The sequence below is a fragment of the Podarcis tiliguerta genome, assembly GCF_965153285.1.
Source record: "Podarcis tiliguerta genome assembly, chromosome: 2".
NCBI lineage: Eukaryota > Metazoa > Chordata > Lepidosauria > Squamata > Lacertidae > Podarcis > Podarcis tiliguerta.
The window spans coordinates 4,423,293-4,442,774 of record NC_139535.1 but is presented as its reverse complement, the minus strand read 5'-3'; the positions used below and the strand labels follow the sequence as shown (position 1 = coordinate 4,442,774).

The following is a 19,482-nucleotide window of genomic DNA, read 5'->3' as shown; positions in this document are numbered from 1 at the left end:
CTTCATCAAAATTTGTTTGTCTAAGTTTGTCACTTTCAATGTACAGAAAGCTCAGTGCGGACAACCTCTCTTGAGACATTGTGGCCCTTATTTCATTTAGCATGCACGAGTTCACAATCATGTGCACAATCATATATACCCCTTTCCAGTTCCCTCCTCCTTTCTCCTCCCTCAGGAGTCCTGCCCCATGAGTTCCTCTGAGCATGAACAGAAAGCATGAGTTCCTCTGAGCATGAACAGAAAGCTGGGACTATTCCCAGGAAAGGGGGGGGGGCGGTGAGAAGCCAAGGGGTTTTCAGCATGTTCAGATATGTTGCAACTAGAATGAGATAAAATTCATTTCTCAGGCCTGCTATGAACATAGCCTATTCATTATCCTTTAAAAGTAACGTTTTGCCTTTTGCCCCAGCATCTTGTGAGAATAAGCAGAGAAAAGCTGTTTTGGATTTTTAGAAGACAAAATGAGTTTTGGACAGTTTTGAGGCCTGGTTGATTATTGAAGCCTGGGGTGATTTCACAGACAGGATTTGGGTATTCTGTCCCTTCAATACAATAAAAGATCAAACATTAAAACTTCCCCAAGCAGGGCTGCCTTCTGATGTCTTCTAAAAGTCAGATAGTTGTTTATTTCCTTGACATCTGGTGGGAGGGTGTTCCACAGGGCAGGCACCACTACCGAGAAAGCCCTCTGCCTGGTTCCCTGTAACCTCACTTCTCATAGTGAAGAAACCTCCTGAAGGCCCTCGGAGCTGGACCTCAGTGTCCAGACTGAATGATGGGGGTGGAGATACTCCTTCAGGTATACAGGACTGTGGCAGTGTAAGGCAGCTTCCTGCCTTCCTAAAAAATGTGTTCAACAGACAGGGGGCCACCACCGAGGAAGTCGGTTCTCATGTGGTTGTCTTCATCATCTCCCTCAAATGAGACACATACTGTAGGACCTCTGGTGTAGGCCACAAGGTCTGGGCTGGCACTGTCCTTTGTCTTAGTGACATAAGAACAAACGTATTTTAAAAGAAACAAAATAAAAAAAATTCCTTCCAGTAGCACCTTAGAGACCAACTAAGTTTGTTCTTGGTATGTGCTTTCGTGTGCATGCACAGGACATAAGAGCCTGCTCGATCAGGCCAGTGGTTAATCTATTCCGGCATCACAGCTGCCACTGAGATGCCTGGGGGAAACCCTGGAGCAAGGCCCAAGCACAAGACCCCCTCCTGCAGTTTCCAGCAACTGGTATTCACCATTGTTTGTTTAAAAAACTAGTCGTGTCCCAGGTCTGTCTCCATTCATAGGTAAAACATGTGCAGGTTCCTTGACAGGTGGAAATGGGAATCGAGAGAAACTTACGATACTAACAATGGTGCAGGTTAATTTTAGGCAGTGTGCTGGCTAACAATGAGTCCAGTTGCTGCTACACTGGGTAAATTTTCCTAGCAGGTGATGGGAATGTTTCCTCCAAGGATATTTTCAAATGTGGGGAATGAACCATTGTGAAACCCCTCCCAGCTGGCCTTCGGGCAACCTGGCACCCCAAGGAATATACGCTTTTTTGTTGCTGCTGCGCATTTGAGGGTGGGGACCCAGTCATTAAACTGGGATTTGTAATGTGCTCTCTTCCCCAGTCTTAGTCCAGTACTATAACCACTACACCAAACTGCCAGCTTTATGCAGCAGGCTCCTCTTTTCAGTGCCTGCTAGAAAATTTTTTGTTTAGGCTAGCCTACCCAGTATATAGGGACATGGGTGGTGCTGTGGGTTAAACCACAGAGCCTAGGGCTTGTCGATCAGAAGGTCGGCGGTTCGAATCCCCGCGATGGGGTGAACTCCCGTTGCTCAGTGCAAGTAGATAAATAGGTACCGCTCCGGCGGGAAGGTAAACAGCGTTTCCATGTGCTGCTCTGGTTTGCCAGAAGCGGCTTAGTCATGCTGGCCACATGACCCGGAAGCTGTACGCCGGCTCCCTTGGCCAATAAAGCGAGATGAGCGTAGCAACCCCAGAGTTGGCCATGACTGGACCTAATGGTCAGGGGTCCCTTTACCTTTACCCAGAACATCGTGGCAAAGGGGCTTGAATAACTCAGAGAAGCTATGAGCTATGCCGTGCAGGGCCACCCAAGACAGACAGGTCATAGCCGAGAGTTTAGACTAAATGTGATCCACCTGGAGAAGGAACTGACAACCCACTCCAGTATTTTGCCATGAAAACTCCATCGGCATAAAAAAGGAGAAGCTTTGAGAAGAAAGCGACTGTTTCCAAGGCACGCTCTGGGTCAAATAACGACGACCCAGAATATGTATGATGTTGATATGTCTTTTAAACTGTTCCCCCCTTGTTGTTGCTTATAATTAATTTATTAATGTTTTAAACAGCTGGTTTCAAGTGCTTTTACTGATAATTTCATTGTTTCCTTCTCTCTGTAGACACCTTTGATCTTGTTTACAATCCAGCGATATATATAAGATTTGTGAAATAAAGTTTCCTTCAATGCAGGAATCAGAACGTGATCCTTTGCAGCCGTTTCAACTCCGCAGTTCTATAATTCTGTGAGATATATATATATGGCACTGCATATATAAATTGCAATTACAGCTGAATTTCAGGGAAACACTTGAAGCATCTGTTGTGTTGAGCCATTTCCACTGCTTTTGTTTATTTGCTCATTGCAAACAGCTGAAAGTCTGTAAATGTTGATAATCAACTTGATTTTCAGTGGGTAGTTGAATAATTTCAATTGCTACTATAGATACATGCATATAGATTGCATAGGTTTTGCCAGCCTGGACTTCTTTCCTTTCCCCACCCCACGCCTTTTACATTTGCAAATGGAGCCCATCAAGCCAGGTAATTGCCCAGGTCAATTCCCCATTGTTAAGCAGATTAAGGTGAGGCTGGTGACCTACTTTTCTGCCCTCAAGACTTGTTGCCATCCAGACCCCCCAGGGGTCAAGTTAGTGATTAATTGGATTAGTTCAGTTTCACAGCTACACCCTCATAGCTTTTGCCAACCTGGGATGTCCTTTTAAGTTTAGTCAGGAGTGTGTCTGGATAGAACTGAAGAATCTTTCTACCCTCTGCAAGGCAGGGTGTGTTTGAAGTTTCAACACTCCAGGTGTTACAGGTCATAAGAACATTATTTTATTCTTCTTGTAAACCACCCTGTGAGGTTTTTGTGTCAAACAAGCAGTATAGAAATTTTGAGAAATGAATCATTTTGCCATTTCTGGGGCTTATAGACTGCCTTTCATACATCAGTGTAGAGGTATACAAATTCAAAATGAAATGAAATATTTCCTATTGGGAAATGATATATAATGAACTGATGAAAATATTGAAAATAACTTTTGTAAAAAAAACCCAGCTGCTTTCTTACTAGGTATTTTTGGCCAAGACAAAAGAAAAGAGGACTTTATTTATGTATGCCACTACAGCAGCAAGAATGTTGATTGCACAAAACTGGAAGACTGGAGAAATACCAATTAAAGAACCATGGCAAGAGAAGTTGATGAACTATGCAGAACTGGCAAAAACAACAGATAGATTAAGAGAAAAAGACAACAGAGACTATGAAAAAGAACGGGAACCATTTATATTATACTTGCAGAAACAAAGAAAGCCGATAGACTTGATGGCAGGATTTAAATAAACAACCACACTATTAGTGTTAGAAAACGTTCAGAAGATAGAGAAATATTATGGTGTATTTACTTTTACTTTTATGTTTTTAGGTTTGATGTTATGTTATTAACTTTTTATGTAAGGAGGTAGCAAAGTGGGTGAAAGGAGAAACAAACCAGAAGCGGAAGTTGGGGGAAACCTAGGAGGGGAGGGAGGAAGGAATGTAAAGAATTTGAGATGTATGTAATGAATGAAAAAGAAAAATGAATAAATTTTTTATATATAAAAAAAGACGTTTCAACATTCCAGGTGTTATTGGGCTACAGGTCATAAGAACATTATTTTATTCTTCTTGTAAACCACCCTGTGAGGTTTTTGTGTCAAACAAGCAGTATATAAATTTTGAGACATAAATCATTTTGCCATTTCTGGGGCTTATAGACTGCCTTTCATACATCAGTGTAGAGGTATACAAATTAAAAATGAAATGAAATATTTCCTTTTAGTTTTGTAAAGGAATGTTAACAGAGAATATTTATTCAACACACACATTAAATAAACAATGGCATTTTTCACTGGCCTGGCTGCATTTGGAAATATTTAATATAGAGGTCAATTTCATGTATTTGGGCATCTTAGAGGTCTTGTATTTATGCTTACTGTATCCATAATGCGAACTGATGGTGACATTCCATTATTCATGTATTAATAATAATAATAATAATAATAATTCTTTCTGGAATTTGCAATTATTTATTTTTCATGCAAATAAATCACCTTCCTGAGAAATTGTATGAACAGAGGCAATAAATATACAAACAAACGGATCAGAAGAACAAACACACATAAGAAGGTAGGAAGAACCATAGAATTGTAGAGTTGGAAGAGACCCCAGGGGGTCATCTAGTCCAACCCCCTGCAATGCAGGAATGCCTGCTAGATCAGGCCAGGGGCCCATCTAGTTTTCACGGTGGCAGCCCGCAACCAGGAACTAAGTTTGTTTGTCATTGGCATCCATCTAACTCGAAAGACAATGGAGTGTGCTTGCAGGGGTGAAGTCAAACGGCTGCAATAGCAGCACGGAAATCACCTCCCAAAGCAGCATCTGTGCACACGTGGGTTGATTTCGGCACTTCTGCGCATGTGCAAAGTGCAATTTAGCACTTCTGCGCATGTACAACCGCCGAAACCTGGAAGTAACCTGTTCCGGTACTTCCAGGTTTCGGTGGTCTGCAACCCGAAAAAAGGCAACCTGAAGCGGCTGTAACCCGAGGTATGACTATAATAACAATATGATTCTATGATTCTAAGGTTTGTCCACTGTGTGAGCTATTTTATGCTTAGTGACAGAGTCACTGTGCCTGAAGCTTCTGAATTAAACTTCAGCTTAGTTGATAGAGCTCCAGGCGTCAGCAAACTTTTTCAGCAGGGGGCCGGTCCACTGTCCCTCAGACCTTGTGGGGGGCCAGACTATATTTTGGAAAAAAATATGAATAAATTCCTATTCCCCACAAATAACCCAGAGATGCATTTTAAATAAAAGCACACATTCTACTCATGTAAAAACACGCTGATTCCCAGGCCGGATTTAGAAGGCGATGGGGCCTGATCCGGCCCCCGGGCCTTAGTTTGTCTACCCATGCTCTAGACTCTTAATCTCAGGGTTTGGGGTTCAAGCTCCATCTTGGGCAAAAGATTCCTGCATTGCAGCGGGTTGGACTAGATGACCCTCAGGGTCCCTTCCAACTCTGCAATTCTTAGCAAGAGCAGTTCAACAGTGGACTACCTCGGGAGGTTGTGGATTGCTTCCATGGAGGTTTACAAGCAGAGGCTGGATGGCCCTCTGTCATGGATGCTTCAGCTGTAACGGTAAAGGGACCCCTGACCGTTAGGTCCAGTCGTGACCGACTCTGGGGTTGCGGCACTCATCTCACTTTACTGGCTGAGGGAGCCGGCTTACAGCTTCTGGGTCATGTGGCCAGCATGACTAAGCCACTTCTGGTGAACCAGAGCAGCGCACGGAAACGCTGTTTACCTTCCCGCCGGAGCGGTACCTATTTATCTGCTTGCACTTTGACGTGCTTTCGATCTGCTAGGTTGGCAGGAGCAGGGACCGAGCAACGGGAGCTCACCCGTCATGGGGATTCAAACCGCCGACCTTCTGATCAACAAGCCCTAGGCTCTGTGGTTTAACCCACAGCGCCACCCATGTCCCTATATACTGGGTAGGCTAGCCTAAACAAAAATGTTTCTAGCAGGCACTGAAAAGAGGAGCCTGCTGCATATACCTGGCAGTTTGGTGTAGTGGTTATAGTACTGGACTAAGACTGGGGAAGAGAGCACACCACAAATCCCAGTTTAATGACTGGGTCCCCACCCTCAAATGCGCAGCAGCAGCAAAAAAGCGTATATTCCTTGGGGTGTCAGGTTGCCCGAAGGGGTTTCACAATGGTTCATTCCCCACATTTGAAAATATCCTTGGAGGAAACCTTCCCATCACCTGCTAGGAAAATTTACCCAGTGTAGCATCAACCAGATTCATTGTTAGCCAGCACACTGCCTAAAATTAACCTGCACCATTGTTAGTATGGTAAGTTTCTCTCGATTCCCATTTCCACCTGTCAAGGAACCTCCACATGTTTTACCTATGAATGGAGACAGACCTGGGATACAACTGGTTGTTTTAAACAAACAATACAATGAACTACGGGCAAGTGGTGAATACCAGTTGCTGTAAACTGCATTGCAGTGGGTTGGACTAGATGACCCTTGGTGACCCCTTAGAACTCTATGATTCTATGATTGAAAGAGCCAGCGGGTAGTGCAGGACCTGGGTTCAAATCCTCACTCTCAGCCCTACCTACTTCACAGGCTTGTTGTTGGAGATTAAATGAGAAAAGCCCTGCATGCCAACTTTTTTGCTTCTTGGAGGAAAAAGCAGGAAATAAGTTCAATAAGTAAATAAATAAAGACCCCCCCCCAGTGCGGTCTGCAAATGGTACCTCAGCCCAACACCCCTCTCCCCATCTGCAATTCCTGGCAACTGATTGCAGCGTGGGAACCAAAGGCTCATCTAATTCACCCCCCTACAAGAAGCTCCTTGGATGGAAAAAAAAGAAGAGAGAAGTGAATTAGATAAATGCAATAAACAAACAAACAGTACCCATATTTTTCAAAGAGCGTGCTCAGGACCTGAAAACTAGCCGGAGGCGTTAAAATCTCCCAATTCTCCCGCTTTGATCCGAACAAGGTCAAAGCTCTCCATTCTGTGGTTGGCTGGGGGTAGCAGAGGGGGCGACGACTTGGGCGGTCGCCACGCCTCCTGCCCAGCGCGACCCCACCCTTCTTTTCGGCAGCCGTGGCTATTTATACCCTTAGTTTGCAAAGCTTTCTCACACGCGTCTGCAGAGTCGAGGAGAGATCGCTGTCTTTTCTCCTCTGGGGAACGTGTGGATTGCTGTACTGGAAATCATCTTTCGTCCACCTTCCAGCAGCGCCCCTTTGGCTACAGAGAGTAGGATCGTCTGCCTAAAACCCTGAGGTTGGTTCCTTTTTACAATTGCTATGAAGTCTTTTTTTTTTTTCAAATTGCCCACGCAGCCAAATTTAGCTTAAACCGCTCGGTTGTGCTGGATTTGCAGCGGCGATTTGAGAAACACAATTGCGCACGTTAACGCATTGGCAGGATTTTAAGAACACTTGTAATTTTAGTAATAACAAATTTAGTTGGTCTCTAAGGTGCTACTACTGGAAGGATTTTTTTTATTTATTATTTTGCTTCGACTACGGCAGACCAACACGGCTACCTACCTGTAACTTGTAATTTTAGGGACACTATAGAAAAACTGAAGGAAAAATAAGATATGCAGTAGAAAAAAATATGGCAAAGGAACCAGGAGAGGGGGTGGAGGAAAGTCACGGGATTCAGGGAATCTCGGGGGGCGGGCGGTTTAATATTGCTTTAGTATATTTTTGTATTTTTCATTTTTGTTACTGTGTGTTTTTATTCTTGTGATATTTGTATAAAACCTAGTAAAACGTTATATATTTTCGCATTACGAAAACATCCAGAGGGGAAGCCGATGCAGTTATTTGAAATTATGTTCTGCAAATAACAGCATCGGCTTGCCCTTTCGAGGATTGCGACTACCTTTCGTAATGCGAAACCCTCCAGAGGTCTAGCAACTTGGTGTGCGCTCCCGTTGAAGCAGGGATTTGCTCCCGGGAAAAGCGGAGTGTGTGTGGCTCTGTCCCAATTGATAGATCCGATCTTTAAAAATCAAATAGAGATGGGAGTAGCGGGATTGGGGGTCCAGAGCGGGCCTGGACAGAGAGGGGAGTTTTCTGAAAACTTTTCCCGGCAACCAGAAACTCTTTTCTCTCTCGTCGTAGCCAAAAAGGGATGTTTTGCGCGTTGGGGAATCAGGGGCGGACTGCATTGCAAGAAGGGTCAACGGCGCAGCATATGCCGTCGCTGCCCAGGGCAGGCGCGTTCCCAAGGGGCGCGGAGAGTGCGCTCCGAGGGGCGCGGAGAGTGCGCTCCCAGGCGCGGGATAGCCGCGCGCGCGCACCCACCGATCCGGCTTCCTTCCTGCTCTCTCCCCTGCTTGCTTGCTTGCCTGCCTCCTGCAGCCCCGAGCGCGGCGCAATTGCGCACCGCCTGCCCGTGACTCCCGCGCCTACAGTCAGGGGAAGAAGGCGAGAGCTGCTGCTGCGCGCTCCCGGCTGGAGAAGGCAAGCAAGCAAGCAGGGGAGAGGACGGGAAGGAGACGGGCAAAGCGGCACAGCAGCAAGAAGCTGTAAAAATGTGTGTTCGGAAAGCGGGAAGGTTTTGTGTGTGCGTGCACCCAAATGCGACAGCCCTGGGGAAAAATTTGTCTGCAATCATGGGCGTAGTCAGGATTTTTGTTTGCTATGCATTTTTATTGCTTGGGTTCGGGCAGCTGCGCCCATGCATGCAAATGCAACAGATTGTGAGGTTGAAAAGGAAATGCTTCAGGGAAACTTCTGCATAACGACAGCTCTTCGGCCCCCCTTGCGACCTATCTAGGCTCTGTTTCTCGCTCTTTGAAATCTTAAGACATGGGTAGGCAAACTTAAGGCCCAATTGCCTTCTAAATGCGGCCCGCGGACGGTCCCGGAATCGGCGTATTTTTACATGAGTAGAATGTGCAGTTTTATTTAAAATGCATCTCTGGGTTATTTGTGGGGCATAGGAATTCGTTCATTCCCTCCCCCCCCCCAAAAAAATATAGTCTTTCCCCCCCCAAGGGTCTGAGGGACAGTGGACCGATCGGTCCCCTGCTGAAAAGGTTTGCTGACCCCTCTCTTAAGATGTTCTGCCCTTGAACACTGAGAAAGCCCTTTTGCATCCCGTTGGGAGAAAACTGAATGGGCAACTTTCAATTAGAAGCAGGGAAGATCTTAGCTCCCACCCCCCTTTAGAGCTATTTCATAGTCAACTCTCCCTTGATAAAAGGCATGAACCCTTCTCATGATATTAAATTCCTATCCTGACTTTTAAACATGCTAGTGTCCATTTTTATTACTCCAGTTTGTACCCAACTAAGAACAAGTAGTTCATCGGTTTCTTAATTTCAGCAGGTCTCCTCTGAGTAAACCTGCTGAAATTAAGAAACCTATGAACTTCTGTGGGGCCTACTCTGAGCAGGACTAGCATTGGGCACAACGCCATATTTTTACGTTAGTTGCAAATTGCTTTGGCACTATTATTATTTATTGTGTAATGGGAGGTTATGTGTGCCTGTGTGTGTAAGTGTAAACACAAAATATATACACAGCTCGAGTGTGTAAAACAAACAAACTTGTAGTGGTACCTTGGTTTACAACCATGATCTGTTCCGGAGGTCTGTTTGTAAACCAAAACAGGTTGTAACCCAAGGCATGCTTTCGCCAATGGGGCCTCCAAATTTTTTTCCTCGTAATAATAAAAAAAGGGTTGTAATCCAAAAAAAAGGTTGCAAACTGGGACACACACTTCCGGGGTTGACGTCTTTGTAATCCAAAACGTATGCAAACCAGACTGTTTGCAAACCCAGCTACCACTGTAGTTAAAAGCAAATATTGAAAACATTCAGAAGATTAAAATCCAGGGCAGTTAATAAGAAAGGAAACACTTCTACAGTATTACATGGTGTGTTACAGAAATTAATGGAAAATTTCTAAAAATTTGTTGGTTTTCCCCCCGCTGAATGCATTACACGTAAAGCTAAGGGTGAAAAAAAGATGTTCAACAAATGGTTTTCCTCTGAGGTAAAGTTAAATTAGCTCTAGAAATGTACTGCAAAAAATCGTTTTTATGTTTCTTTTTATGTTTCTTTAATATATATATATATATTAAGAAAGATGAAAAAATAAATGTTTGGATAGGCTTGCCTAAACAAAAATGTTCTAAGTGTGTTCTGAAAATAATACAGCAAGGATGCCTGTTTGATGTCAATAGACAGGCACTTCCAAAGTTTATGTGTTACCACACGCTGCATCAATTTTGCACCTCTTTTTGCTCACCTGTATTTAAATTGTTCTATGTATATTTTTGGGAGGGGCCATTGGTCAGTCTCATCTGGGGTGCAGTTGTCTGGGGTTGCAGGGGGCGAGTGGGTGGTAGACCCATTACGTTTTGGGGAGCAGGGTCCCTAAGACCCCAGGAACCCCAGCACCCCAAAAGCGACTTCTGCCTCACCACTGCAAAGTGCTGGTGCTATTTGCCCTCTTAGTAGCTAAATAGGTGTTTATACGCAGACTCACTGCAAAACGTGCTCTGGAGCTTCATTAACTGCAAACCCGGGAATTTTGGGGCCCCTCCAAACTGGTGCCAAAGTTTTGCAATCCTTTCGCACTGCCCCTGAACCGTGTAATTGACTTGCCCCTGGTTCATAGTAATACATCAAACTGGGATCCCTAGAACAGGCATAGGCAAACCCGGCCCTCCAGATGTTTTGGACATCGGGTTTATTTGGTTAGATTTACAGATTGTAGCCATCATCCCTGACCACTGGCCCTGCTAACTAGGGATCATGGGAGTTATAAGTTCTGTGTTTTTTAAAAATGTTCTTTTTTCACATCCAGACATTTAATAATGTTACGCCACTCTAAATTTCAATCACACCACAGTTGCCTGTTCTGTAATGTGAAAGGAAGGTTAGAAGGTTAGAAATGTAGATTCTGCCTTGTTTATCTACTTGCTTTCTGATCAAGTGCTTTTACGGTTTAGAAGTTGAGGGAATTTTAATAAGTTTTAGTTTTTTTCAAAAAAATGTTTCAAAATACAATGGGGTTCGCTCCCTTGATGTTACAGTATTATCTTTTTTTAATTGATTTGAGGCTTTTAAAAAGCACACACAAAAAACCCAAGCAGTATAGAAATTCTATGAAATAAATTAATGCTATATTTTCAGTAGTTTCTGAAACAGCGCCATGACCACACATGTTTCCTATTTCTGATGTGAGGCTTATGCTTGTGGAAGAAAGTGCAGCAACAGTGCAGGCTAAGGGAAAAAATTGTGTTTTTTTGGGGGGGGGGGAAACACATGGTTTGGAGAAGAGTAAGTGACAAACTTGCAGAGAATAAAATCAACTTTTCTGCAAATCATCTGCACCTTGTTGTGATTACGAGGTCCAAAAGACCTTTGGGATTAGTACAGAACCTGCAGGTTCTGACTGGGAAATAATAATAATAATAATAATAATAATAATTTTTTATTTATACCCCGCCCTCCCCAGCCAAGGCCGGGCTCAGAGCGGCTTACAAGCAATAATAAAAACAAGATGAATGATTACAGCTTAAAAACAAAAGTAAAATACAACATTAAAATAATGGAACATTAAAATATTAAAATGTAGCCTCATCGCAGGAGCAGAAGGAAAAGAAAAAAGAAAGAGAGGAAGGGAGGGAATCAAATTGGCTCCAAGCCAAGGCCAGGCGGAACAACTCTGTCTTACAGGCCCTGCGGAAAGAAATCAGATCCTGCAGGGCCCTGGTCTCATGAGGCAGAGCGTTCCACCAGGCCGGAGCCAGAGTTGAAAAGGCCCTGGCTCTGGTTGAAGCCAATCTAACTTCCTTAGGGCCTGGGACCACTAGGGTGTTGTTATTTATGGACCTTGAGGCTCTCCGTGGGGCATACCAGGAGAGGCGGTCCCGTAGGTACGAGGGTCCTAGGCCGTGAAATAAGGAGCTTCCAGCAACTTGGATGAATCCAAAAACTACAGTGCACATTTAATCTCATACAAATTGCCTTCCATTAAATTTCAATGGGTGCTTCTATTGAAAAGCAGTGATTGATTGATTTTTCTCTCTCTTTCTCTCCCACCAGAAAAAAACTAGACTCCGCTGGATTGCTTCACAGCGACTGCCTCTTGCACAATGGGCAATCTGCAGAATAAGATGGGGAGGACAAACGAACGGAACTGGTTGGGACCACAGTTCAGCATAAAAGAGGCATGGAGTGGTTCCCAAAACCCTATGGAAGAATCTCCAGTGGAGCCTTCCCAAGAGGATCTTTTTGAGTTGGATGATGAGAAGTTCGTTCTGGCATTGGAGAGCAGCATGGAGGAAGAGAAGGAACCGTCTAGTTCTGACGTGCTGAACATGCCACTTCCAGCGCAAGCAGAAGCACATTGTGTCCAAGTCCCCCTGAACAGCACCCCAGGCGAGGTCCCAAAGCTGCGTAGAAGCAGGCGCCTCCAGTCCTCCTCCACGTCCCTTGAGCCAGAGGACACCACCACTATGGAGCCACCAGCAAAAAGGCAGAGGGTCTCTTTCGTGTGGAGATACTTCACGACAACAAGCAAATTTGTGGTCCAGTGCCGTGTCTGCCATAGGGCCGTTCGCCTTGGGAGGCCTGATGGTTGCCAGCTGGTGGGAACCACTGCAATGCACAGTCACATGATGAGAAAGCACAGAGACGTCCTTGACAAGGCGTCGGAAAGTGGCAAGGCTGCATCTTCCAGGCCTCGAACCCGGTCTGTCTCCGGCACCTTGCGGTCTCACTCCGCTCTTAACGAGGTAGCAGGAAGTGGCCAGATGACACCCTCCAGGCCTCACACTCGGTCCATGACAGGCAGTTCTAGATTGCAGTCCACTCCGCTGACCTGTCTGGCATGCCAGCCAATGGAAGTCACTTTGCTAGAGAGCAACAGCAGCCAAGATTTTGAGTCCAGAGATGGCAACGCTGTTCTGGCACAGGAGGACTGTGCAAAGGAAAGGGCACTGCCAGGACTCAAGGAAGGAGGAGCCCCTGGCTTCAAAACGCCCCAAAAGAACCCACTTCAAAAGGTTGCCGCCAACGTGGAACCATCAGCCCATCGTGGGGAAACGTCTTTTGTGTGGAAGCTCTTCGCCAAGGATGCCAATAGCAAATTTGCGGTCCATTGCAGTCAAACTGTTAGTCTTGGGAAGCCCAGCGGCTGCCAGCAGGTGCGAACCACCACAATGCACAGTCACCTCATGAAATGGCACGGAGATGTGGCTGACAAGGCCAGAAGAAGCGGCAGCAATAGAATACGCTCCTTCCCTCCTAGGCAGAAAGAAAAGGCAAATGACCGGCTCTGTGGAGAAAAGATGGAAGAGCTAGACTCTGTGGCAACTGACGCAGGGAAAAGAGCAGGGGCAGCTCATCACTTTGTCCAGGCGAGGGGCAGTGTGGCAGCCTCAAAGAGAACCGCACAGGAGGTCCTGGGTGAGGAGGACATCATTGGCTCTGACACTCGGCGCCAACATTTCAGGCGTTTCCGCTACCAGGAGGCCGAGGGGCCCCGAGAGGTTTGCAGCCAATTCCACCGCCTCTGCCAACAGTGGCTGAAGCCGAAGAGACGCACCAAGGCTCAGATGCTGGACCTGGTGATCCTGGAGCAGTTCCTGGCTGCCCTCCCCCCGGAGATGCAGAGCTGGGTCAAAGATTGTGGGCCGGAGACCTGCGCCGAGGCAGTGGCCCTGGCTGAAGGTTTCCTCATGAGCCAAGCGGAAGACCAGAAGGAGGCCGAGGTGAGAGACTGTTTTGCTTTGGTAATTCCAAGGCCCCAATCCTTGGTTGCATTTGGATTCACTGCCTCAGGAAGTGCTGATCAATCTTCTAGCTGATAAATTAGACCCTCTAGGTGCTGAGATCAGCAGATGGGGCCCTCTTGAGGTTTGGTGGGTGGCAGAAGGCCTTCTCTGTGGTGGCCCCTAAGCTGTGGCACTCCTTCCCCACAGAGGTACATCTGGTACCTACATTATACGGCTTCCAGCGAATGCTGATGACGCTCATTTTTACCCTGGCTTTTGAGGTGTATGCTTTTAGGACTCTCCTTACTTCTATGAATCCAATTGTTTTTAGTATTGTGTTTTAATGCTGCAACCTGCCCTGGGACCTGAGAGTGAAAGGGAGGGTAAATAATAATTATTATTAATGATGATGATGATACCGTATTGGCCCGGATATAAGCCTCTCCCTTCCTCGCTTTCTCCCTTCCCGGCCTTGGGGGAGAGGACGGGGGACTACGCATGGGACAGGCACCACTTTGCTGTGCTCCTGGCTGCATACTGGATAATTTTTGTAAGGTCGTGAATATAATATATTACCTCACCTGGAGTACTGTGTCCAGTTCTGGGCACCACAGTTCAAGAAGGACACTGACAAACTGGAACGTGTCCAGAGGAGGGCAACCAAAATGGTCAAAGGCCTGGAAACGATGCCTTATGAGGAACGGCTAAGGGAACTGGGCATGTTTAGCCTGGAGAAGAGGAGGTTAAGGGGTGATATGATAGCCATGTTCAAATATATAAAAGGATGTCACATAGAGGAGGGAGAAAGGTTGTTTTCTGCTGCTCCAGAGAAGCGGACACGGAGCAATGGATCCAAACTACAAGAAAGAAGATTCCACCTAAACATTAGGAAGAACTTCCTGACAGTAAGAGCTGTTCGACAGTGGAATTTGCTACCAAGGAGTGTGGTGGAGTCTCCTTCTTTGGAGGTCTTTAAGCAGAGGCTTGACAACCATGTGTCAGGAGTGCTCTGACGGTGTTTCCTGCTTGGCAGGGGGTTGGACTCGATGGCCCTTGTGGTCTCTTCCAACTCTGATTCTATGATTCTATAAGCTGCACTTTAACTTTTCACGGTCGGAATTTGGGGGGAAAGTGCGGCTTATATACGGGCCAATACGGTAATAATAACTTAACACTTGAACATTTATTCATCTTGCGTTATTTAATGGCACCCCTGGCCTTTGCCTGACCTGTTTCCTGTCTCTCCCCCCCCCCCCCACTTTCTTTCATGGGTTCCTATCTCAGGCGCAGGAGATGTCATCTGAAGCAACCTCACATTTCATAGAGGCAGAGAACACCCTGCCAGATGCCACCGAGAGGCCACTGTTCAGGGAGATCAAGCAGGAGGCTGACATGGGCACCACCTGTTTGGGTAAGGACCATAATGGAGCAGGCTTCAGCATAGTCTCTCCTTCTCTTCAATATGCCTGGATCCTGTGGTTAAATTATGGACCCTAAAATGCCTCCCCCCTTTCTTTGTCTTCTCCGTAGGATGTCAAACAACGTCTGGAGACAGCAAGATGGCCCCAGAGATTCCTTCTAGGCCTCCTCCTCTTTGTGGTCGACTGGAAATGGCTTCTGCCCAATGGGAACAGGTACGGGGTGGGCGGGATTGTTGGGGAGACGGGCAGGGGACCTTTTTCAGACCCAGCAAGAGGCGTGGGATTTGATGGGCCATCCTCCTTTCAGGCTCCCGTGTCCCTTGAGGAGGTGGCAGTGCATTTCAAAGAGGATGAATGGGCTCTGCTGGATCCGGAGCAGAGAGCGCTGCACAAAGAAGTCATGGAGGAGAATTATGCGAGTCTGGTATCTCTAGGTAAGGCTCCTCCTTGGTTTTGGCTGATAGATCCTGAAAGCAGGAATAGTTGCTGCTCTTTGTATGCAGCAGTGCATTGTGGGAAACGTTACGGCATGTGACAGTAGCTAACAGGGCCTTTAGTGTGGCAGGCTCCACACTGCGGAACTCCCTGCCTTCTTTCAGACGTCTACGTAGCTTTTCCCTTTTCTTGTGAGGAATCCTATTCGGAATAAGGGAATTTCCCTTTAAAAAAGGGAAACGATGACACCTATGTCTCTCTTAAAAACTTTACTTTTTTAGTTACATCTTTACAATATGGATTTCCCCTCCCCTTCAGCCAGCTAGTATCTGTTGCTGTTTTACTGATGTTTGTAAACACGTTTTACAGATACTTATTTTCATTATTTAAGTTTATTTATACTTTTCAAATTCATACATTTCATTAATTTCACAATCATTTTAACATTTCAAAGTTTGGCTTGCTCCGCCCCCCCCCTTTCTGCCCTTCCTTAAATTTATTTTTTAATATCTTCGCCATATCCAAACTCATTTAATTCTCTCATTTAATTATCTACTTTAAATATAAACTCGAATGAAACTGCAGGTTATTGCAGTAATCCTGCCAATGTTTTTATCTGTTTGCAATTTATCTGTAAATATTCACTAAGCCATTTCCATTCTTTTATAAAAAGTTTATCTTGATTTCTTATTCTTCCGGTAAATTTCGCCATTTCTGCATATTCCATAAGTTTTTGCATCCTTGCTATTGTAGCCGCATACATAATTTCTATACAATTTAGGTAGTTCTGTTGCTAAATTCCCAAAAGAGAAGCTTCTGAGTTTTTTGTTGTTGTTTTTTTACAAAGGTTATTTTGAACATCCTCTTCAATTCATTATATATCATTTCCCAGTAAGCTTAGTGGCTTACCATTTTACAGATATTTATTGACTGATTTAATTGAATTTATGCCACGAGCTGCCTTGATATATGCTATGAAAGTGCAAATAAAAAAATTTCAAATAAATAAATAGTCAGTTAAATAAGCTCTGGCCCCATCCAAGCTATACATTTAAGGCAGCATTATAACATTACCCAGGCCTATGGCTATTAATTAATCTATGACCTGTCAAAGTGTGGGGACTATTATTATAATTAGGTTGTCTGTCAGTATGCTCTTTACTATGTTTTTGTCATTGATGCTGTGTAATGTGTTTTAACGTTGTACGACGCCCTGATAAAGGGCAGTGTATAAATTTAATAAATAATATCTTCTTTCTCTGAAAAAAGGACTACCAGTTTCCAGATCTGACATCGCTTTGCAGAAAGAATGGGAAAATGCATTCCTTGAGGGCTCTGAAGAAGAAGAGACATTAGCAGGTAGGTGCTTAATTGACATGGGACTCCTGCATTTTCGGCCTAGCAAGCTATGCAGACACCTGGCAGACATTTTGATTTCTGTGTGGCCAGACTCCCATGCCCTCCTTAATTAAACTCGGCACCAGAAGGAGGCAGGGCCTTTTTAGTAGTGTCTCCTGCACTATGGAATTCACTTCTGAAAGATATACAATGGGGGCTCCCCTCAGTTTAAGAAAGTCTTTATAAAAACTCACCTGTTTTCTCTTACCTGTAACTGAAGGCTGAAGAGGTAGCTCTTTACCCTGGCTTTGAGACACATTTTGAGAGCCTGACTGTAATATTTTTATCCTTTTTAAAATTACGGATTTTAGATTGTTGTAAACCACCCCAGGACCCGTTGGCAGAGGGTGCGTAATATTTACTTTATGCTACTTATTTTACAAAAACATTATTTAGCGCTTGATTATAGAAAAACCTCAAAGCAAGGCACAAAGCAACTACAGCTATTCCCCTGCAGAAATCAAGGGTGAATTCAAAGAATTTAAAATAGTAATAAACTACCAACACATCAGTATTCTAGATATCTGGGTAGACTTGTCGGAGCAAAAATGTTTTTAGCAGGCGCCAAAAAGAGTAGAGTGAAGGCACTTGTCTCATATCAATATGCAGGGAGTTCAAAAGTATAGAGACTGCAATACTAAAATACCAATTTCCTTCAGATGCGGAACACATGTGGAATGTGTAACAGCATCGGTTATTATTTCCTTTTCGCCATCAGAGGCTGTTTGATGGAATTGAAAGGGATCTCCCCATTTAATATTTTCTGCTTTCTCTGATTTCATTGAGTTTCCTTCCTGATTTGAGGACCTGTTCCTGATTTCCCTCTCGATTCTTTCAGGTGATGGGAGTGATAGTGATGAAGAAAACAGTCCTCAAAGAAAGAAAACTGAACGAAAGCAGAAGAAGCGCTTGACTTCCGTAGGGGCTGGCTTCCGTGAAGTTCCAATACTGGCAGAACGTCATGCCGGAAACAAAAGGAATATTGAGAATGGAGAGAGACTGTTGATGTGCTCAGAGTGTGGAAAGGGTTTCATTGGCTGGGTGAACCTTTCTAAACATCAGAGAATCCACATGGGAGAAAAACCACATGAATATTCAGAGAACAGGAAGCCGTTCTCTCGCAGCTCAGACCAGAGATTCCATGTTGGCACAAAGCCCTATAAATGCTCAGAGTGTGGGAAGAGCTTTGTTCAGAGCACGTACCTGAGAGTTCATAAAAGAGTCCACACAGGGGAGAAGCCGTACAAATGCTTTGAGTGCGGAAAGAGCTTCGGCTGGAGTGGAAACCTGAACAGGCACCACAGAATCCACACAGGGGAGAAGCCGTATCAATGTTCCCAGTGTCAGAAGAGTTTCCGTCACGGATCAAGTCTTAAACTTCACCAGAGAATTCACAGAGGTGAACGCACTTTATAAACATCGAGGTTTTTGTGGAATGCATACGTTAATTCGCACTACAAAACTTGCACTTGGGAGAAACTCAACGGCTAAGAGCAGGCAGAGGCAAACTCGGCCCTCCAGCTGTTTTGGGACTACAGTTCCCATCATCCCTGACCACTGGTCCTGTTAACTAGGGATGATGGGAGTTGTAGTTCCAAAATACCTGGGGGGCCAAGTTTGCCTATGCATGGATAGTGGAGCGTGGATATTCTGGTATCCCTTCAGGAGAAAGCACATGAATAATTACAGCAACCTTCACAATCTGGTGCCCTCCAAATGTTTTGGACTACAATTCTCATCGGCCGTGTGCATCACACCCCCAAAGAACATGGGTGGTGTTTTGTATTTTGTAGCAAAAATCTACCTTCCCACCAAAATACAGAACAACCACATAGGATTTGCACCAGCCTGTAGCTACGATACTTTTGAATATTCATTTATCACTGTCGCGTTGTGTTTGAAAGGAACTATTGGACAGCACTTGTTTATTTCTAGAGTCACGTTTTCCCCTCATTATGACTTACTGGCATCGCATTGCAGTAGGATGTGAGGTTTTTCACCGTTTCTGCGGCTCCTGGGCTGCCTCATGTGTAGCAGTGCAGAAGGGCGACCCTACTAAACCACAAATGCAATGCAATGAGCTATTTCTGCTTAGTTTTGTACACAGCACACACATTTTGATAAATAACGACCTTTTGCATTGCCTTGGCGACGTCTGAAAATAGGTCTTGGAGATGCCAGTTTTGTGTGGATGCCTTTTGGATATCTAGACTGCATTTGAACACATCAAAGAAGAGTTTCAGTTAAACGTGTTGTAAATTTAAACAGGGAAATCCGGGTGGGAAAGATGGGACTCCACAGCGCCATCTGGTGGCACAGTGTTATATTGCATACACAACACTTTCTTTATCAGCCTAGCAGAGTCCTTAATGTGATGAGCACTATGTATATAATGTGTTGTGTGTATTCTTATTTTGTTACTATTTGTATTTGTTATATAAGGTTATTTTTTATCTGTTGAATTTGCAAATAAACGGTTTTTTTAAATGAAACAATTTTTGGGGGGGGAAATTGTTGGCTTTCTTTTAGCTGGTGATTTAAACTCACAACTTAAAGCCTTTGAAAAGCACAGCAGCTTGAGGCAGCCGTAGTTCTGAATCATACCT

The 19,482-nt window shown here is 44.7% G+C and overlaps 1 protein-coding gene across 3 annotated transcripts; it reads left to right on the top strand.

The window, feature by feature from the left end:
* Window positions 1–6,945: 6,945 nt before the first annotated feature.
* LOC310670158 (uncharacterized protein) lies at window positions 6,946–19,368 on the top strand. Of its 3 annotated transcripts, XR_014507538.1 has the most exons (8): window positions 6,946–7,157; window positions 11,950–13,619; window positions 14,907–15,033; window positions 15,153–15,256; window positions 15,351–15,477; window positions 16,748–16,837; window positions 17,715–18,369; window positions 18,493–19,368. XR_014507538.1 is itself a non-coding variant. In XM_083424942.1 (7 exons), exons 2-7 carry the CDS (start codon window positions 12,000–12,002, stop codon window positions 18,290–18,292), a joined length of 2,646 nt encoding a protein of 881 aa, XP_083281068.1. In that variant the 5' UTR covers window positions 6,947–7,157; window positions 11,950–11,999; the 3' UTR covers window positions 18,293–19,368. The 3 variants fall into 3 exon arrangements, 2 of the variants coding, with proteins under 2 accessions (XP_083281068.1, XP_083281069.1); XM_083424942.1 differs by having other exon boundaries at window positions 6,947–7,157; window positions 17,715–19,368; XM_083424943.1 differs by lacking the exon at window positions 6,946–7,157 and adding an exon at window positions 8,187–8,423 and having other exon boundaries at window positions 17,715–19,368.
* The last annotated feature ends 114 nt before the right edge of the window (window positions 19,369–19,482 follow it).

Excerpts from the sequence above, each read along its gene's own strand:
- LOC310670158 (XM_083424942.1), top strand. The coding sequence starts at position 12,000 with ATGGGCAATCTGCAGAATAAGATGGGGAGGACAAACGAACGGAACTGG. Across the intron at positions 15,034-15,152 it reads CATGGGCACCACCTGTTTGG|GATGTCAAACAACGTCTGGA; the intron begins GTAAGGACCATA and ends TCTTCTCCGTAG. Across the intron at positions 15,478-16,747 it reads TGCGAGTCTGGTATCTCTAG|GACTACCAGTTTCCAGATCT; the intron begins GTAAGGCTCCTC and ends CTCTGAAAAAAG.